General features: G+C 42.4%; 1 protein-coding gene across 1 annotated transcript; it reads right to left on the reverse strand.

Moving 5' to 3' along the window:
* Window positions 1-6,491: 6,491 nt before the first annotated feature.
* On the reverse strand, window positions 6,492-21,037 carry TSPAN8 (tetraspanin 8). The gene is made up of 8 exons (XM_075491618.1): window positions 20,978-21,037; window positions 16,901-16,963; window positions 14,077-14,205; window positions 13,361-13,435; window positions 13,168-13,275; window positions 11,313-11,462; window positions 9,138-9,221; window positions 6,492-6,545 (listed from the first exon to the last, which is right to left on the reverse strand). Exons 1-8 carry the CDS (start codon window positions 21,035-21,037, stop codon window positions 6,492-6,494), a joined length of 723 nt encoding a protein of 240 aa, XP_075347733.1.
* Window positions 21,038-21,074: the final 37 nt, after the last annotated feature.

The following is a 21,074-nucleotide window of genomic DNA, read 5'->3' on the forward strand; positions in this document are numbered from 1 at the left end:
CATTCCTCCCCAGTGCCCAAGTTCAGATAGGTAAAGGATTCAACCCTATCAAGTGGTGAATGACATCACCCCTCTACCTCCCTAAGAAACCCCAGCAGGCTCAGCATTTTGCAAAATACACCAAGGCTCAGCTTACAGTTCAAAAAAGAAAGACTTGAAAAGAACAAAACGCAATTTAATCCAAACCACTGCGCAAAAAGAGAGCCCTTCAGTGAAAGGATGAGAATATTGCTGTTGACAGGGGTGGGGAGAAAACCTGCCAGTTTTCCTGATATGTAATTATCAAGAATAATCAAATTGCCATGGATAAAGCCAGAAGGGATCCAAGCCTCCCTTTAGTCCCTGAATGAGGTCCTAATGTAACATTTCCCCAGATCAACACAGCCCGGTTCCCTCCTGGAGGAGCGGTGTCCAGGCAGCTTCCCCAGCCTGAACCTTCGTGGGGGTAGGTTTTGGTTCTGGCCTGGAGCAGCATTAGGTACTTGCTCTATAACTGGCTGACCCAAACAACCCAAACTCAAATATCCCCTCTACTGAGGAGGGTTGAATCCAGCCTAAATCAGCTGAGTATTCTCCCATGCCGGAAAACCTTTGGCTGAGCAGTTAGGACAGGTCTTACAGCAGAACCAAAGAACTGGCTTTTAATTTTGTGGTTTCAATCCTATTTCAGAATTTAAACTGATAATCCTCCATCTTAATTCAAAAATAAACCCTGCTGCCTCACTTAATCATGTCTCTAAAGATACTTGGGTCAGATCTGCAGTGCCCTGGTGTCCTTCCCAGAGGGAAAGCCAGCGGTTCCAGTTCCTCAGGCTCATTCTCCAGGCATCCCTGAGGACCATACAGCTAACAGAGCTGTCTCTTGGGGCACCCTTTGGCTACCAGCTCTGCTCTGATGAGCCCCAGCTGCAACGCTGGCTTCTTAGGGGCCCTGACAGCCAGCCAAATTTGGGGCAGATTTGGTGTTGCATGAAGAACAGGTTGAACTGGCTTTCAACGTGACAGCCAGGACACAAAGGTGGATTGGAGCCAAATTCCCCTCATGCTGAGGTGAGCGCAGCAAACCCTTGGATCTTGATAAGCTCAATACCTTTATTCTTTTTTCTTTCAAATTAACCGGTCCTGTTTTGCTTCATTCTTCTTCCATTTTTCAAAATTAGATTTCTTTTTTGTTTGTCTATCTGCCTCTGTCTTTTTCTTCATTGTTTTTTGTTTCCAGTAACAGACTTATTAACGCTCCCTTCATTGTTTATGGCATTCCTGACATTGCTTTACTGACTCATATTTTACCATAAACTATAACTTCTTTCTTTTTCCATTCATGCTGTATTTTTCCCCCAAATGCAATCCCATCTGTGAACAACACGTTCCCCCAAAATCCCTTAAATGATGTAACAAATCATTCTTCGGAGATAGTTTGACCCAGGTGTGACGTCTTATCTCTTGCCATTAAATAGTTGTTTGGTTTTGACATGATAAATCACTAGTTTGTGTTAAATAGCCTTGTCTTTAAGCTGGCATTCAGCTCCCCTAGCAAAGGCAGGGATGCATTGTCTTTCTTCCTACTGCTCTTTTCTTACACTATTTAAGATTATAACAATATATGTTTTTTTCTCCCTTTGCTATTCTAAAGCACTAAGGTCTTGGCCATGTGTCTTTCCTCCGTATGCTTGATTTTATTGGGTAACATTGAGAGGAACATAACCTTGGATGAGATTGTTGTGAAAAAACAAAAACAATCTTCCCCAACACCCCACAAAAGAAAACCCTTATGGTTTTATTGTTCTATCAAGGATTTATTGTCAAATTCCATTTCAGCGATTCCAGACATCATGATTAAAAAGTGGATGTGGGCTCAGAAAAATGTCCCGTTGTTCCTTTGAGTCAATTGCTAACTCAAAATGTTCTCTGATAAGAATACCAAGAGGACTCCATGAAGGAGCGGTGCTGGGATCTCTGTAACAGCATCGTGGCTCTGAGATGGACATTCCTGCACAGCAGACGAATCTCATCCTACCATCCCAGAGAGTAAGCAGGGCCCATTTCCTAGCAGGCTGGATTATGACTGAGCAAAAAGGTCAACGAATCAATGAATAATCAATGCACCCTCATGCAATATTATACTAATGCTTTTTCCTGACTGAGCACTGCTTCTATTAATTTTAAGAAATTCAGTATTGCAGGGTAGGATTCATTCACTCTAACTTCACCTATCTGCAATGCAAATGACGCATCTAACCTCTTTGGACATCTATTTTAGAATCAGTTGGCTCAAATCCTAGATGTGCTTATTTCTCTTCATTGATTATAAGGGGAGTCCAAACAGGTAGCTCAGATATGGCAGGGGGGTGGACTAGATGATCTTTAAATGTCCCTTCCAACCCAAACCATTCTGTGATTCTGTGATCCTATGAGGTGAATTTCTACTCTGTAGAGTTCTGCATATGGCCAGATGAATCCCATCCAGACAGATTTCTCTTTGGTTTATGCTTGGTATTTTGCTGTTTCCATTGAAAAATGGAGGAGAAAACTTCAGGAGGCTACAGAACATTACAAGTAAATAAGTTTTGCAACATCAAAGGCAATGGACGTGTTTTAGAGGCAAACCCACTTCAGCGGCAAGTTGGTAATATTCTGAAGGACGTCATTGATTCAATCCCATTTGAACAGTCTTGGTAGCATATAGTCATAGTACTTCAGTTTTATTCCTTAGAGCATTAGGAAATAAAGACAAATTGCCTAAATAAACAGAGGAACTACTCACCTTGCTCCAGATGAAACTCTTGTGTCAAAGTTCCTCACTGAAGACAACATTTTGCTGTTGATTTTAACGGTTTTAACCAAAAAGTCTGTTCTATCATACATCATTATGTTGATGCGAAAGGAGGATATTTTGAGGGCTGTATCCTAAACAGTTGAAGTACTATGATTATACGCTACCATGACTGTAGGAAGGGCCACAATCCCTTCAGAGGTATATACCTGCTGCGGCACAGATGTAACCATGGCCACAGACACTTCAAGATGTACCTGCTCTGGCATGGACTTATCCATGGCCACAGGCGCTTCGGGGTGTCCTGCTCCCACGTGGACTCATCCATAGGTCACAGTCCCTTCGACTCGAGTCCACACTGGAGTTCCAGCCTGTCCAGTACAGCAGCACAGAAACAGCAGCGATGCCCTGGCCATCTGCCAGCCCAGGCGCAAGGCCATTGCTGTTATCAACATGTTCCCAGGCACAGCAGAGTAAGATGATCAGCAGTACAGCAAGCAGCGAAAGCAAAAAGCAGCCACTAACGAGCACTAGACTCTAATATACAGTAAGGCAAGCAAGCCACCTGGCAAGCACAGGAGCCTGCCAATTAATAGCTAAACAGCAATAACAGCTATAAATTCCATCTAGCACATTCCAATGAAAACTGTCGTTGTCTCGAACCCTTTGAGCCCCACGCTGGGTGCCAAAAAGGACTGTTGTGGTTTAAGCCCAGCTGGCAACTAAACACCACACAGCCACTTGCTCACTCCCCCGCCAGCGGGATGGGGGAGAGAATTGGAAGAGTAAAAGTGAGAAAACTCGTGGGTCGAGATAAAAAGTTTAATAATTGAAATAAAATAAAATAATAATGAAAAAGAAATAATAATTTGTAATGAAAAGGAAAATAACAAAGAGAGAGAAATGAAACCCAAGAAAAACAAGTGATGAGAATGAAAACAATTGCTCACCACCAACCGACTGAGGGCCAGCCAAGCAACGGCCCCCCCACCCACCTTCCCCCCCAGTTTTATTGCTGAGCATGATGCCATGTGGTCTGGGATGTCCCTTTGGTCAGTTGGGGTCAGCTGTCCCAGCGTGTCCCCTCCCAACTCCTTGTGCACCCCCAGCCTACTCGCTGGTGGGGTGGGGTGAGAGGCAGAAAAGGCCTTGACTCTGTGTAAGCACTGCTCAGTAGCAACTGAAACTTCCCTGTGTTATCAACACTGCTTCCAGCACAAATACAAAACACAGCCCCATACTAGCTACTGTGAAGAAAATTAACTATCCCAGCCAAAACCAGCATACCAGGCTGTAGACAATCAAAATTTACATGTATGAACATCTTGTTTTTATACATCTGTCTCCCCCAGAGTAGACACAGGATTGGATTGGTGTCCAAGCCAGCATACATTTTGCCAACCTCATGTCAATGTTCATCACAAATCCCTAGCAGTAATACTCAAGTTTACAGGTGCCTGAAGCTAACTGCTTCTGGTAGCAAGAGTGAGCTGTAATTTCCCCTTCATGTCCATCCATTAGGCATCCACAGCTCCGAGCCCCCTCTTTACGGGAGACCTTCTGGTCCTTTGTTCAAAGAGGAGAACATTCCTTCTCATGGGAAGGAGTAGAAGGAAGAAGAAGATGCAATTCACTCTGCGTTTTGCCCTTCCATTCCAATTTTTTTCTGTAGTGATAATCCAAGAGTCCAGCTGCCGTCCCATGATCTGGGTGATTCAGGCTCAGCTCCCAGGATTTCAAATCACGAGTAAGATATGCACAGGAAAAAACAGTCTGGGGAGGTGGAGGAAGTAGAAGCCAGTGTTTCTCTTCCCAGTGAGTATGACTGGCTTATGCAGTCATGCTTTTTCTCTGGTCCAACAAAGTTTGAGTTCTTCTGGCACAGTTTCTGAGGTTCAGCAGAGGGAAGGGCAAGTGCCAGAACTGTCTGGTAGCTAGAAGACTTTCCTGGGAGACACACGAATTTCTGAAAGCAGCTCTCACTGCTTGGCCTAATGGTCTGAGTGCTAGAGAAAGGGTGGGAGATGGGACAGAAACTTTCCCTCTGGATGTGTTTTAAAAGAAAGTGGTTGCTGCAGATGAATTTTACCTGAACCCAGTCCTTTCAGTATAAGGCATGGGCAAAGGTCTCTGCTCAAGTAAAGCTTTTAATAAGCAACAGTTGCATGGCTCTGTCAAGATGGGAGCAGTCTGCCTGGGCTTTGAGACAGTCATGGGCACTTGAGGGTTCTTAAAGTAGAAGAGCATGGTATGTGGTTTTCTCTTAAGAGCAGTTGTCCAAAGGTGTTAAAGTTGCTCCTAAAGATGAAGATGGGGGCCCAGTGGGACTGGCGAAAACAGCTAGCCCCCAACACACAGCAGTGAGGCTATCAGCATGCTGTGGAAAACCTCAGCAGATCCCTACGGGCATCGTTAGACATCTTCATACCTTTAAAAATATGCTCCCTGATGCCATTTACTTTCTGTCAGGGAGCCACCTGGGCCAGCAGCTCTCTGGGGGCCGGGACCACATGGGCCTGGCTGCCAGGGTCCATCCCACCGCCCCAGCCAGGAGCAGGGCAGCCGGGGGGGCACCGGGGCAGCCCCAGCCCCAGGCACTGGGCACCTCCCCGGGGATGGGGACAGGCTGAGGCCAGGCCAGGACATGGGTCCATGGGTGGGCCCAGCTCGGTGGGACCCCATGGCCAAGCCAGGGCAGGGCTGTGGGGAGCTGGAGACTGGCCCTGCTGCGGCATCGCTGGAGCAGGAGCCGACGGCCCCATGGGGCTGACATGGGGTCCCGGGCCATGGGCAGGGTGGGGGGAGCCCCGGGGGGCTGGGCAGGCACAGTCAGGGCTGTCAGTGCCTCAGGGCCCCAACACTTGCAAGCACTGGTCAATCCAAAGGCCGGTACGTGTAATATTGCTGCTGCTGCTGCGATACCAGCCGTGCCCTCTGTTGTCCACCCGCTGCCTGGGACCCCGCTGCTCGTCTTAGCCACCCCGGGTAAAGTCTCACCCGCATGACTTTTGTGTACGTCTTGCCTCCACACGGGTTTGGATTTCACCCTTGATGCATATTTGCAAAACACATGCCACTAAATCCAACTCCAGTATGCAATCTAAGCATCATTTGGGCCTGAGAGTCACCATCTCAGCTGCCAGGATATTGATTTAAACGTCCCTGAAAGGGAAATGCGGCTTTCCTATTTGGATGAAAGTTAGTCCCTGTGCTTCTCACAAGTAACAAAACCCTGACCATATATACCATATCGAGTGTCAAACTGACCTGGGACACTCGTAATGAAAACACCCTGCCCCACAAGCAAAGCTGCCTGGGGGCATGCGATTCCCGGGACCAGTCAGCCCCACAAGATCGTTTGCAGCTGTTTAGGGTGACTCTGCTACGGGTGGCATAACACCCATGTGGACACACTGCATGGCGAACTCAGAATCTCAGCATGACTTAAACGCTATCTTCAGACAAAGTGAACTCCTCAGAAACATAAACAAAGACGTTTATTGCAAATAAAAAATCACATTCACATCATTAAATCTTATGAAGTACAAGGAGGTCATTTTGCAAATTGTGAAGCATCCATGTGCACAAGGGCTGCCGTTTTCATCAGAACAGCTGCCTGCGACATGCATACGTTCATCTGAATGTGCCAAGCCAAATATCCCTCTATCTACAAAGGTTTTGATTTGGCTGGTGACATCGTTCTGACACTTTCACAGTTTCATTTTCTCTGGATCTGGCAGTAGAGGCTCATAGAAAACACCAAACCGAGAATCTGGAAAACAAAGACATTTCTGGTATTACTTGGCAGTCCTGGAAATCCCAGCACACAACTGATACACAGTGGGAACATTTTGTTTGCAAATGTCTTGGATTTACATGCAGGCTAAATCTGCTATGCAGAAGATCTTTTCCAATGTAATTCTTAAAGAACATGCCTCTAGAATGTAGCCATTTTAATGAAATCAGTATGTACCACAGGTAAGACTGCAGACATGATGGAAAACTTTCATTTATTTAAAAGACGGATTGCCTCTGTGGATGGGGAACCCTGTAATTCTGGGGGTTTAAAATGCAGTTGTTAGCCGCAATGGAGCAGCAAGTACTGAGAAGTTCAAGAAATTCGGACAAGAATTCAATCTTTTATTTTCTAAGAAAGTTGGAGGAACTTTCCAATTCCATTGCATATACTAAGGGTTGTTTCCCTTTGAAATCTCTTTTCTTTTTCACTGTCACTCTCTTTTATGTAAATATATGTGTAAAGGCATACATGTGTATATGTATACAAGCATACATCTATACACATACCTCACTGTTCTGAGTGGCAAATGATCATGCAACAAGTATTTTATATTCATCAGTAATAGATCTGGGATAGAAACGCTGAGTCCACTAAAGAAGCTGTTGCTTGAAATATAAAATTCAGTAGGGTCACCTTCTGTACTGGGAATTACTGAGTGAAATTGCACAGCCTGTGACAGACAGCTGGCGAGATCAGAAGATGAGAAAGCTTCCTTCTGGATTTTAAATTAACCAGTCTGTGAAGGTGTTTCACAAAAGTGGAAAGTACCCAAATGACATTTCTAAAGCCATGAACACCAGGATGCTTCATTTATTTAAGGAAGAGACAGTGGAGAGTGTACAGAACACAGGGGCACAGCTAAGATGAGGGGATGAACTCACAGCTGGAATAAGCTGACAGGGCTTCCCCGACGGACCGTGCCCTACATTTTCACTTGTGCCCAAGTGAAACTCGGCCCTTCTTCTTAGTATCGTTGCCACTAATAGGATGAGCTGAAACTAGTAACAGCCCACAAGTGGCACAATGGAGCAAGCCGAGGGGGGAACGCTAGGGAAGAGCACTTTTCCTTGTCCGCTTCTTTTTATCGGGGTTTTTCCGGAGCAGAGAGATAGTTAAGCATGTGGCCTTTGATGTGCAATTACTTGAGAAGTCATTATATGTTATTATCTTTGGAAAGGCTAAATGTTTATCAAGTGTAAATTGCCAGCTGACAGTTTGTACCAGCTGAGGCACATATTGTTTATTCATGTTGTTTTCTAATCCTCTCATGACTGGGAGAGGCAGCCACCACAGAAAATGCCAACTGGAGAACAGGGAAGAACGATGGCCAGTGAACTAAAGGTTACAACTCATGTAACTGCAGTAACTAGAGCAAAGTGACTTATAACTTACCTTCGGGATACAGATGCAATTTTACACTTCCATTATATTTTTAAAGGCCTTTTAATATTGGTGTATTTCACTTATTTTCCCCCCAAAGCCTACATACAGGCGAGAGACCTGACCCCCCACGTATAGCACCTTAAATAACACGAAGCCTGTGCCGAGTAAGAAGTTAGTGGCCTGTCCTCTCCCAGTGCTGCAGCTGCGTAACTCTTCCCCGCTTACTATTATTTTCCTGGAAATGTATTTTTGAGTTGGGGCTCTTGCCCACTCTTCTACCACGAGGAGCAATCCTCTGCCAATGATGTTAAGAAGTTTTCACTCGGAATAACAGACTGAACTCTGCACAGCAGTCTTCGTCATTTCTGCTTTTCCCTCCAACTTCCATCAGTGGGGGGCAGGGGAGGAGGGAAACCACAGAGGAGTAGTGAAAAGAAAGAAAATGACCGAAGAAAGCAACATGATGAAATCCCCTGTTTCTTTGTCATTTTCTCCTAATCAAAGGCTATCATTCATCAAGTAGCTGACTGGATAACCTCACTGTTTTTCCTCCTCTCTTCGGAGAAAATTTTGCATGTTATTCAGCGTACGATGAAGCAATTAAAATAAAGAGCTCACATACTCCGCTTTTTTCACACACAGGAATGTATGGAGCGGCACAGGTGTGCACTCAAGCACATTCAGGCACCATCTTGATGGCTAAATTATGCCCTTGGAATAATAATTTTGTATCGCAGTTTCTCCATGATAAGAATATGCAGCTTAGGGGCTAAGTTTTCTTACGAGATGACTTTTTCCTCAAGCAAAGGAGAGAAAGAGGAGGAAAAGCCCCGCTATTCTGCCTCGTGTCTTCCTGGGGCTGGGTATGTGCACACCCCTCTGTCCACAGGGCTCCCCGTCAAGGCGCAGCCTGGCTCCAGGGCTGTCAAATCTTTGCAGAAACAGTGCCACGTGATACACTTACACAGGCAGCAGGGTGGCCTGATCCCACCTGACGTTCTCAGCTCGGCAGCCGTATACTGTTTATATGAAATAACAGTAAGATTATAGCTAAGGCGAGAGGTGGTTTTCCCTTGTCTATTAATCGAGCAAGCCAGGTGTTTTAATCCTATTCCCAGTGTATTTCTAAATAGAGCATATTGCTTGTCAGCTACTAAATATTTTAATGGTGTATACTGGTACCTCAATAACGGTCAGTCCAAAGGCAATCCCCATAATTATGAGCAGATGGTCTTTAAGGTATTCGATAATGACATCTCCACAAGACTGAAAAATAAGACAAAATGATTAATTATAGGTAAGCAATATTATCCTAAGGTTATTAGGAATGCATCCTCTAAAACAACTCCTCTCATGCTCTCTCTCTTTCTCTCTCTGTGTTAAAGAAAGGCTATTTGAATTTCCTCTGGCTTGTGGCTAACAAAGAACACAGCTATACGCACCTCGTGCTCTGACAAAGGTATCTAGTTTTTGCCTTCCCACATATGAAGATGAATTTAGTAGCTGACCATAAAATGGTACAATTTAGAATGGAGACATGCAGCTGTAATGCCTAATGTTTGTATGATTTTCAGTTGACAAGGAAAGAAGCATTTATTCTCACTTTCACTTGGTAATCATTTGCTGCTAGGAAAGAGCAGATGCAGCAATGACCACATCTGAAAGAGAACTTCAGTTTCCCACTGATCTGATCTTTGGATCTGAAACTTCAAAGCCTATTATTAGAATCGGACTCAACTATCAATATTTGCATAGAAAACCTAGCTTAAATATTAATTTTGACAAATGTTTGGTGGTCTTGGGCTGGGGCTGGGAGGAAGAGAGGGATCATATCTGAAGTTCTATGCAGAGCTACTCTCCTTTTTAATAAATGCATACATCTGTTCTTATAATGACTACTTCTTCTCCAGGCATTGACAATACTCCTTTTGCAAACTGTAGGGAAAGCCAAGAACAGCTTAAATCCATCAAAACTATGGTACTGTTCCAACACTGCAACTGCCTTCCCCCCAAATATAGTTATATTCTTTCACTGTATTTCCTCCCTCGCGATAAACACATGGGTCTTCTCCTTCTAGTCCTTCTAAAAACCCTCTCATTTAAACTGACTCAGAACTAAACTGAATTTCAAATCTTTTTTCCTGGATCACAAGAGTTGAATGTCTTTACTAGCATCTAACACCACCATGAAATCTACATGTTCATGTGAGCGATATCTTGCACCTGCAGTAATTTCACTGATGGCTTCTCACATGTCCTTTGAGGGTTTGCCTGAGGCCAAAAAGACATTAAAATGTGGCCAAAACAGCCTCTTTGTATACATCTTATTTCCAGATTGGGTTCTGGCATCCTCTACTTAACCAGACTGTTCCCTTGCTTTAAAAGAGTATTTGCTTCTGTGGGACTACACAGGGAGGAAATTAAGTGTTCAGGCAGGACCTGGCTAAGGAGCTATGCATTTAGAAAAGTATACAACCAGATTTGGACATTTGCTAAAATCTGCTTTGTGCTAGGTGCAGATTGGCAAACTTTGTACCACCAGCATTCTAAAAATGCAGCTATTTTGTGCTAGTTTTCCACTTTTTTTTCATATTTTTCTTTGTATGCATGGAGTCCAAATTTCCATATGAGGAGACAGATAAATCTTGAAATTAAATAATTGAGATCTCTGCTACCCACCTACCAATTTTTGAGCATGCTTTCTTGTTGCCTGTCACCGGACATTTTTGCCTTATTATTATATGAACTGCCACAAGCTTTTCAAAAGGCTGTAGTTGTAGGAAATTACACTTTGAGTATGCTGCCATGAAGCCTACAACATGTAAGGTTTCTTTCCAGCAGATCCTGCAAAATGAGTGTGGGGTTTTTTATTAAAGGACTATAAAACCCCAAAGGTCTTGCATTTAATGTGTTCGTTTTTCAATATCCCTTAGCCCTTTGAAAGCCTCTGAGTCAACATGCCTACCACCAGAATGAGCCTAGGTGGGAACATAACCTTCTGAGGGAGGAGTGAGAGCCAAAGGGTAGCTGACGTGCTGCTCTGACCCCGAGGCATACCCTGACCCCAAAGCCATAATAGTTTTCACCCATAGTAACCATGCAGACTGCTGAAGTCCTAAGGGTACTGCACTGCAAAGCTAAAATGCAGGCATCCCAGGAAGAGGAAGCAGCAGTGTATTTCATGTATGCACAGTAATTTCATAACAGACGGCACAGGGGCAATTCTGGCTGACAAAGAGAAGGCAAAACTTTGCCTTTTTGGAAAGATACAGAACTGCTGACTATGCCAGTCACCAAAGACAACCTTGGTTAAAACCTCTTTTTGGAAAGAAGAGTGGAACATTGTGTTTTTCTTACCTTTTTATAAATGTATCTGCCTTGAAAGTGGGTGCAGAGCTCTGTTGATGTGTCCTCTAGTTCACACTCACAGATTTTATTTTTACCAAAAGGAGCATTAAAATTTTTTCCCCAGTCTGTAGGTCCATTCAGCAAACCACAGCAGTGGTTCTGCAAGAAAGGAGGAAATGAGGAAAAAAGTGGTGATTTGCAGTTCGAGGAGAGTAGGCGAGGAAGCCGAGAGGAACAACGAAGGAGAAATTTCCTTTCATCTTTTCCTATGTGGAAGTTGTCCCAAATTGGTATGTCTCAAACACCCTTTACATTTCCGTACCAGTTATAAGAATGTAAGTAAGTGCACAAGTTTTAAAAAAGAAAAAAAAATGAAAAAGTCCAGGTTTTCAGTAAACAGTGCTCAAAAAAACATTAATATACTATAAAGCTAGTAATTGTCAGTGCCAGAATGGAACTGGAACATGGAACAATGCTGGGTATAGTATTTTTTGAGAATCAAGCCTTCTTTCTGCAGGTTATACTTGCAGAAGGTAAGTAACAGCTCCAGTAACATCCACATTTCACATCTTGAAAAGCCAGGCTGAAAATGTAAAATTCAGGCACATAAAATTCTGAAATCTAGAAAAATAACCACCTTGAATGATGGTTAGGCCTTTAAATTAGAAATGGACTGAGGAGGCCAGGGCTCCATTTGGGGTTTGTGAAACCTAAACCAGGTGCAGTTTCACTTCATGTTCCACTTTATTCAAGCCTCTAAAGCTCAGGGGTGCAGACTTGGGTTTGAGGTCCTCCCTCTTTTAAAAAGCAGCTGGAAATGTTCACATAATTTTGTATAAAAGCAAAGGCCGTGGGACATAATAAAGCAATCCTGGTCTATTTAAAAATTAATACAGTAATTATGGGATTTTTCATTTTGCTCACCCTTCAATCATCTCTCCAGGGAGCTGCTTATTATATCAGAAGAAATAAGCTGGCTCGGAAGCAGAGGACAGGGCTGGAGGTGGAATGGGGAAGGAAAAGTGGAAGTAATATAAGCCACCCAAATATTGTTTCTTGCTTCCTCTTCTTTCACACCAGCAGCCTTTAAAAATATAGCAATTCTTTAAGCCTACCCATCAAAGTCATCACCCATTAGGGACTAAAAAAACCAATAAGAGCAGGCACTCTGCCAGTGCAGTATAGATGCAGGTACTAGTGGGAGGGGCAGGGGTCTACACCGTCAGTGACGGCAGTGAGATTCAAGGGTGTTCTCTGTGTGATACCCAGGAGCAAGCTGGCACTAAGCGTCCACCTTCTGGGGTCCTGCAGGTGGGGGAAGCCAGGACAGGTATAAGCACAGTGAAAACAAACCTCCCTTTTATCATATTTTCTTCCCCCTTCTTACACGGTAAAGTACGGCATTTAATGACTTCCTAGCAATAGGATATTCCAAATGAAATACACTCCTGAAGTTTTCCTTATCACTGGGTTAATCTTGCCTTGAGAGTGCTGGATAGTTCTTAGCTGGGATACAGTGAAGAGGCAACGTCCCTTCAGAAGGGAAAGCTGTAACAAAGGAGCAGGCAGCCTTCTCGTGAAAGAGCTTAGCTAACTGTCAGTCTCACTTGCATGTTGTGCGTCCTTGCTCCATTGCTCCTATAAACACTATTGCACAAAGAAATCATCGCAGAAAGCCCATGTCATATCAAGAGAGCAGAAGCCCCTTGTGTAGTGTCTTAACTTGCATTTAAGTCAGACCTTTCCCCATCCCCAGGGAACGAAATTCAATTCTATGGCAGAGTAGCCATAAAATGAAGTACAGACAAATGCTAGAGATGGAACACATAGCAACAACCCGTGCCCTTTGTTACATTTTAATTACCATTCTCTCAAACTTCTGGAACTTCTCTTGAAACACTTTAGATTCTTCTGTAGAGCTTTGCAATGAATTCACACTCGACAGGAGAGTGTTGTTAACGGACGTTTCAATCTGCAAGTCCAAATATTTTATTAGTTTTCAGGGTAGAAACCAAACTCTGGGAAGACATCAATGAAAATGCAGAATAATACTGTACCTGAGATCTGTACACTGCTCCTAAAATACCTCCTGTGACCTGAAGGATCAGGATCAGAAGCAGTCCAATAAAAAACTAGGAAGAAAACAAAAGGCGGAGAAAACTGTAGTACTTTTGACCAAGAGGATATAATTTCTTCTAAGTGAATGTTAAGCTTTCATGTGCTTGAATAACCATGTAGGTAGAATGAACTGAAGCTCCAGTCAGAGCTGCTCCAGTTATTCCTTCTTCGGCAATGAGAAAAAGGGGTGCTTGAGACAGAGTGTGCTCAGCTGGTGATCAAAACAAGGTGCGCACCAGAGTAGCGGCATGATGGGCAGTGTGTAGGTGAGAGGGGTTGGGCAGGAGGACAGGGAGGGTGTTCTAGGAGAACCAGCAAAGGGAGCAACTGGGAATTTATGAAATTAAATGGGATAGGTAGTGGGGGAGGACTGGTGGAGGGAACTTAGGTGATGGTTGGATGGAAGAAAAAGCTAGTGACATGCTCGGGGCTCTCTGGACCCTATCTTCTTGTTGATGAGATCACCCATCATTTTTTCTGCAGTAGACTTCAGAAGCGGCTCAAGCATAAGGTAAGCAATGAAAACACATGATCATAATCAAGCATTTGGTTAAACAAAAAGGCCCCCATTCTCATTTGATACTACTTGCAAGGGCCTTATCCATCAAATGTGGCTGTGGCCTGTTAAAGATAGGCAAATGTTTTTCTTTCCTACCAACAGCAGCATGCACCGGCTCTCCTTTACGGCACCACAGCACCCCAGAAAGCCAAGGACCATAATGATGGAGCCCACGGCTATCAGCAGATCAACCCCTGCAAACAGGCTGCTGTCTATCTCCAACTCCTGAAAAGAGAGGGGAAAAAATCTTTCAGCTACAAGAAGCTCCTCCTAAAAACATCTGTATCCCCCAAAACAAGAGAATTACTTCATAACTGATAAATATACTGATTAGCAACCATGGAGTAATCCTGATCCATAAATAAACAAACCTCTAATGCCTCCTTCTTAAACCTTTTGTTGGGGAGCTCGGTAGAACCTGGCCTTTCATAGTCTTTGTCTCTGCACAAGATGAAAGTCAACTTTACAGAGTAAATAAAGATCCCTTGTCTTTAAAGTGGCTTTCAGTTAGTTTTCAGTCAATGAATCTTTGCTTTTTACTGGAAGTAGCAAAATTGATTATCTCAAAATCTCTCCTACATTAACCAAATGTTAAAGAAACAAAACCTCGGTTTGTCATTAGAAGGCCAGGAACATACCCTCTGGCTGTTCCTGAGAGAACACTTATCAGAGCAATGCTGGATATACTAGAGGAATAGTTAGATGTATTTTCCAAAGCAGCTTTCTTTTTCTTTTTTTTAGGCATGATCTCTAATATTACCCTCAGAGATGAGGACTGTATTTTGATGTGTGGGACATTCAACTAAACAATTCGTATACCTCAATATTATTAAATATCAAATTATTCAGTTCCCACAGGACTGACTAAGGCCAAAGGCCAAAAAAGAGAAAAACGTTCAAAGAATATTTTCCGGTGTGGCTGGTGCCAAGATTAGCAAAAATGTCTGGAAGTTGTCACATTTATCTTCTGATGGAAATTGCAAAGGTATATAGACAAGTATAATTTGAAGAATGTGTTGTTCTTTCCCCTTCCAAGTTGGACTGAACCTCCTGTTATTTATTCTTAGAAAGCTCTATTCATCTACAGCCAAATCCTTATGGTCTTTTCAATTATTACTCAATTATTATTGGTTTTGAACGGGAACTTTGCCTGCCTAGAGGCAAAAATGTGAGAAAATGCTGTCAGTTTTGGCCCCTACTCTTAATTCACAGTTTTGGGGGAGTAGTAAGTATCACTTCAGGAAACCAGTTTGGGACACACTTAAGTATGCTTTTATGAATAGGAAATCTCTCAAAAAATAAGAAAGGATAGTAATGGTTATGGTTTTCCAAGCTCCATTGTACCATCTGATCCATCTTACTAAAGATGGTCAGCTAGCAAGTATGGAAATTTTAGCTTCTTGTAAAATGTTGATTGAGGAGTGAAAGTCGTGATTCTTCCTCTTCCACAGCAGAGAACAGCAGAGCTCTCTACCACGACCTAATTCACCCCATGGCACAACGTCATCATGAACTGAGTTCTGTTGCATCCATCCTCTGCCAGACGTGAGACACCTGGGACTGGCTAAGGGCAACACTGTCATCAGCCAAATGGCAGGAAATACATAAAGGTATCTTATTATCTCCACCATCTTTTTATTTCCAGATGGGAAAATACTGACTTAAAAATTGCTGTTCTTAACTGACGAACTGTGGTAGAGCAGCAGAGGAGTGATCTAAAGATTTGCAATTTAATCTATACTAAAGGCTCAAACTGAAAGCTGAAAAAAATGCTTCCATGTCACACCTGGCCTCTTTTTTCTCTTCTATAGCCAGAAAGCCTTTTTGGAAATAGAAGTATGCAAATTAAATTTTTAAATTCATTTACATTTCCATGGCCCAAATTCACAAGAAGAAATATACTGCTTCAACCTTAGAGTCAGATTGTTCTTCCTGTTAGGATAACAAAGCACCACCATACAAAGATTGCACAGCGCCTTTCAGAGAAGCATCTACAAGCTGTGAAATCAGCTTCGCTCAAGGGTGGTGGAAAACTTGCTGCGAGTCAGAGGCCAGTGCCACTGGGAGCACGCTTGGCAAAAGGCTGGCAGGGCCCACAGAGCCAAAGGGCCTTTGCACCAACAAGACCAGCCTCTGCTGCACATCTGCAAGTTCAAGGGTTGCTCAAAATTGTATTTTCCCTAGCTTTGCAGAAAAGGAAAGTCATAAAGTCTGAAGTAATTTAATAACCCAGATAAGATCCAGGAGGGGAACTCACGGACTTTCTTCCCCCCTCCAGGAGGGCTGTTAGGACATTTTAATCCTAAGAAGATCTTGGGTCTCTAAAACTCTTTCTATATAAATATGAGGGAAAAAGGATAATGTATTTTTAAGGAACCTCTGAAAATAGAAGGGAAAAATCCTTGCTCCCTTTCAAAGTTGCAGTTATTGGGGAAATAAGAATTGTGTTATTGCACACAGGGAGAAAAGTAAAAATATTCCCTACAAACATATGGAAGTAACCCTAGGAATATATATGACTATACTATTCTAATAGGGAAAGACATTGAAAAGTCTAGGAGCCGCATGGCTCCTCATTATTCTCTCTAACATGGAAATCAATAACAAAACCATCATTAGTTTTCATTAGAGGAGAGAGAGAGACACATGTCTTCCAACAGAAATCAGTGTGCATCTGCAAGAACCTGCATTAATAACACTAGAAGACACTTCTTGTAGTCACATCTGTGCTTATGGCAATCACTTTATCTGACTACCTGCACCATCTTGTTTAATCTTAGACATCATAAAATGCATTAATCTTTACCCACACAAACCACCTCAACAAGAACATAAATTTGTGGAAATGAAGATGGGAAATGAAAGTGTATGCAGTAGCTTCCACATTTTACATGGCTCTGGTATGACTGCATACATTTACCTGCTGAGCATCTTTGCTAACACGTATCCATATAGAGACTCCCAAAATAATGGAACCACACACCTGCAGGAGAAAATAAAGAATATTTAGAAAGATCAGCAATTTTAGATTAATGTTCAGCATCCAAATTGCACCAGATGCTGGCCAAAATCCTGAAATCATTTGTTTGGCAAAGTGAAAGAAACATGAATTGCTGGAGCATAGAATATTGATTCATATCCAGGAAACTTCATAAGGGTAGTTAAATCTTCAGTTATGCACCGGATCCCTGATGTTTCTACCTCAGAGGACTCTGCATTTCCTTGATGATTTATACATGTGGTTGGGAAGCACATAGAAATTCTGTCAGATGAGAGAGGAATATAAATTGCTATTGTATGTATATAACATGGCTGTAAAGAACACTGTTTCTTGTGTAATGGAAACACATGAGATTTGATAAGGGATGTTTGTATAAATGTTGTTTCTAGAATTATTCAGGACACATATCTAGAGACATATTCTCTATGGTAAAACTATCAGGAAAAGTTCTAAATAAAGTCTTTCTGCTGTTTCTATTGCAAGAATATCTGGCCATCTCCAATCCTTAGAATATTCCTCCTATAAAATGCCTATAGTTATTATCTCCATTACATTTTTACAGAAAACAACCATACTCACGTGTACATGTGAAAGTTAGACCGGGATGACTTGCTTTAAGATGTTGAAGTCAGGGCAGATGAATCCCAGGTCCAGACACATTCCCTAATCACTAGTTGTGCTCCTGTTTCGTTGATCGTTGAGGTACCTTTACACTATGCGCCAATCACTCCATTCCTAACCTTGTCTGTGATGATGCTTACACAGAATTTATCTTTATTAAGAGTTGGAGACAGGTAATTAAGAGCCTAATCAGGTGTAAGGATTGTGCCTACTGAGACGACAGGTAGGAAAGAGAGATCACTGAGGACCAGAGACTAGTCAGATTTAGAATTATCGTCCTGTATGTCTTTAATACTCAAGTCATAAATGGCCCTGAAATGTTGTTATGAGCTTCCCATGAAGATTAGGACTATTCCTAACCTTTTAAAATTAAAAGAGCTATTTTTATAAGTTTTAGATAATTTTTCTTAAAAAATACTTTCCCCGCAAAAGGTTTCATATAATATTCAGCATCAAAGACCATAATGACTTTAGCAGATTATTTAATATGGAATAGAGCCAGCACTCAGACATGAGTACCACACATTTTCCTCCTCTAAGTAAAACTCCTATAAGTACACTTTAAACATGAAAAGGAAAGTTGTACAATCGATGACAGCCATATCATGTTATCAAATTTAACTAGAACTCCCCACTGAAACCTTCTGAATCCCACTGAATCTGCCTAGAAACTGATGGTATCACATGACTCCATATTTGGGTCTTGTTCAGCAGCATTATGTGAGCCATGTGGCTATGCACCAGACAACATGGGCTCGCTAATGTGAAAATTTCCACTGAAGCAGCTATTGCTACAAATCCAAACAGAATTTGGCCCGCTGCCTTATTTGTTACATAGGACCTCCCATAAAAATACAGCACAGTAGTAGAAGTAAATACAGCTGAATGTACAGGAACTCACCAATCAGATGGGAATACTACAACATTTATTTCCTCCATTCAAAAAAGAAACATAATTTATAAATCAAAATTTTTAGGAAGGTGTATATATTTTAATTATAAAAATAGAGTTGGTTTAGGCTGATTAAAAATGCTCCATTTCAGTAAAATCTTAATGTTTTATTTTTGTTTATATCCATACTATACAAAGTGTACAAGAACACACAAAGAAAAGTTTTGAAATAACAAATCAAAATAGTCTGTTCCCAAAGAGTCCGAGTCAAACATTTCAGGTTTGCTGGAATACTCCATCCTAATTATTAAGTTTTCTTAAAAATAGTTTCAACTAAAGAAACTTTCATTTCAGGAAATTTCATTTTTAAAAACCACTATTTTCCAATGGAATAAAAAGAGCTTCTTTGAAAAGGTCCTCGCCCATTTTCCCCAAACTAGACGGCTATCGTAGTTTTGCCTCAGCCCTTGACCAAGAATCAGTGACCTTGTCACGGTCTCATAAACTGCCCAGGAACCGGCCTGTTCCAGAGAGTTCCAGGGGGCACACGCCACGGAGTGAAGCCAGAGCCACTTTGCAGAGCTAGCTCAGACTATTCCAGGGCTTACACACTTAGTGCTATGCTGTAACAGCGGCTCAGAAAAAGGCATCAGAAGGCTGGAAAGCCCATTCCCGAGTCCCCTAGGAGGGGACGCTCCCAGAGAGATTGCAAAGGCCTTAAAATGAAAGGACACCACGTAAATATGCCGCCGTTGCTCTTACGTAGTTAAGGTTAAAGTCACCTTCATTTCCCACTATCAGTTTGATTTTGCACTTGCCAACGGCCTTGTGCACCAGGGAGAGTAGCTGTGGGACCAGTGGCTGTAAAGAATCACTGTTCCCTGTACTTTACTACAGCAATTTAATGATTTCCAGGAATTAGAGACAGGAATGTGAATCAAAGAATTCCGCTTCATTGTATTCCATCAGCCCATATTCCTGTTTGCACCACGTCTGTTCTTCCCTGTCTTGGTAGTGCTAAACCCCTTCCTTTAGAATAAGTAACTACAGCTGCGTTCCTGTCCTCCTCTGTCCCATCCAGGCAGTCACATCACAGCAAATGCTCTCAGCATATTCTTCCCCAGAATAGAGTATGGATTTTCCTACCTTTGGCATAGAGATAGGTTTGGGAAGTTTGTTTCATGCCTGCTTGTTTCCTGAGCTTTCAAGATGCCCCCAGGATCGCATCCTGTGTTTTTTCCTAGGAAACCCATGCTGTCACTGGAGGCTTAGGCGTGGGGCATTATTCACATGGTCATTCCAGAAGTAGTTTGGAGCTTTTCTAATGCTAGTCTGAGACATTTTTCTATGTTTTAGTTTACAGTAGATACAGATGAATGTGAACAGGAAAAAATTCCTGAGGGAATTCCAGGAATTCCAAGTAAGAAACTTATGGACTCTTTTAAGTACCGTTGCAGAAAAACTTCAACACAGATGTCAAATATCTTCAATCTGCCTTGATGGAGGTGGAGGAAGAAGAGGGGGGACGCAGTCCATACTATCACTGGCCTGTTAGGAATTTCTTTGTGAGGTCCACAAGCGATCACAGAATTTTGCTAATTCTTCTAATTTTGACTAGCCACAAATTTTCCAAGGCTACTGTTTGTGGTCCTTTTTGAATGGTATCACCTTTTCACTTAAAAAAAAATACCTTGAGGCAAAGCCCATAACGTGGCTAGTACTTCTGCTTCTGGTTTCAGTGAACCTCTGGTGAACCTGACAAATCTCTGTTGGGAAAGCTGACAGTGAGGTTGAACCATGAGAGAAATGTTCTTTAACTCAAACCTTTCCAGAGCTTCCAGGACCTGAAATTCTTGCAAACCAGCTGAGATGTGATAAATAGACAAATACGGTTCAAACAACACCCAGAAACCTGCCTGCTGCCCTGTGCTGTATCTGCCTCGATACACCTATTGGCAGTACTGCCAGCCCATACCATTTTACCAACATTTACTGTCCACCATCAGAAACTAATTATGAGACTGAACGAAAGGAAAGAACCACAAAGAAGGATATGAAAACCATTTATCAATTAGGAGGCTAAAAATACAAGTGAATTTTCCGTATCTTCTGTTGCAACTACATTTTCAGGATTATGCCGTTTGGATGCAAGCAGCAGACAATAAAAGCAAGAGAACGATGCATTGTAAGTGGAGAGTCTGTTATCTTCTGACCAAAATGAGTGATGTCCCTTGACATGAGGGGCACGATATGGGCAGGGAGAAGACAGACTCATGGCTGGTCTACTTTTGAATGCAGAGGGAAAGCTATTTTGAAGGACAAAGGGAAGGGCAAAAGTCAAACATATTCTCCCCTCCCTGATTTAGAATCGTATGCTGGTTCCACTTATGCTCTATTTTCTTTACAATTCCTTCAACTACAGTGTTCAGATAATGTTGAACACATTTCATGCATCACTAATAACAATTTAAGCACCAACTTACCCAAAATAAGAAGTTGAAGATGAACATGGAGTACTTCATGCAGCCACTTACACCCGCCATTTTCAACAAGCTGAGACAAAAATGAGCACTGCAGGAG

This window comes from Mycteria americana, chromosome 1 (assembly GCF_035582795.1).
Source record: "Mycteria americana isolate JAX WOST 10 ecotype Jacksonville Zoo and Gardens chromosome 1, USCA_MyAme_1.0, whole genome shotgun sequence".
Classification (NCBI taxonomy): domain Eukaryota; kingdom Metazoa; phylum Chordata; class Aves; order Ciconiiformes; family Ciconiidae; genus Mycteria; species Mycteria americana.

Excerpts from the sequence above, each read along its gene's own strand:
- TSPAN8 (XM_075491618.1), bottom strand. The coding sequence starts at position 21,037 with ATGGCGGGTGTAAGTGGCTGCATGAAGTACTCCATGTTCATCTTCAAC. Across the intron at positions 13,436-14,076 it reads GCCGGTGCATGCTGCTGTTG|TTTTTTATTGGACTGCTTCT; the intron begins GTAGGAAAGAAA and ends TTTTCTTCCTAG. Across the intron at positions 9,222-11,312 it reads GCAGATACATTTATAAAAAG|TCTTGTGGAGATGTCATTAT; the intron begins GTAAGAAAAACA and ends CTTATTTTTCAG.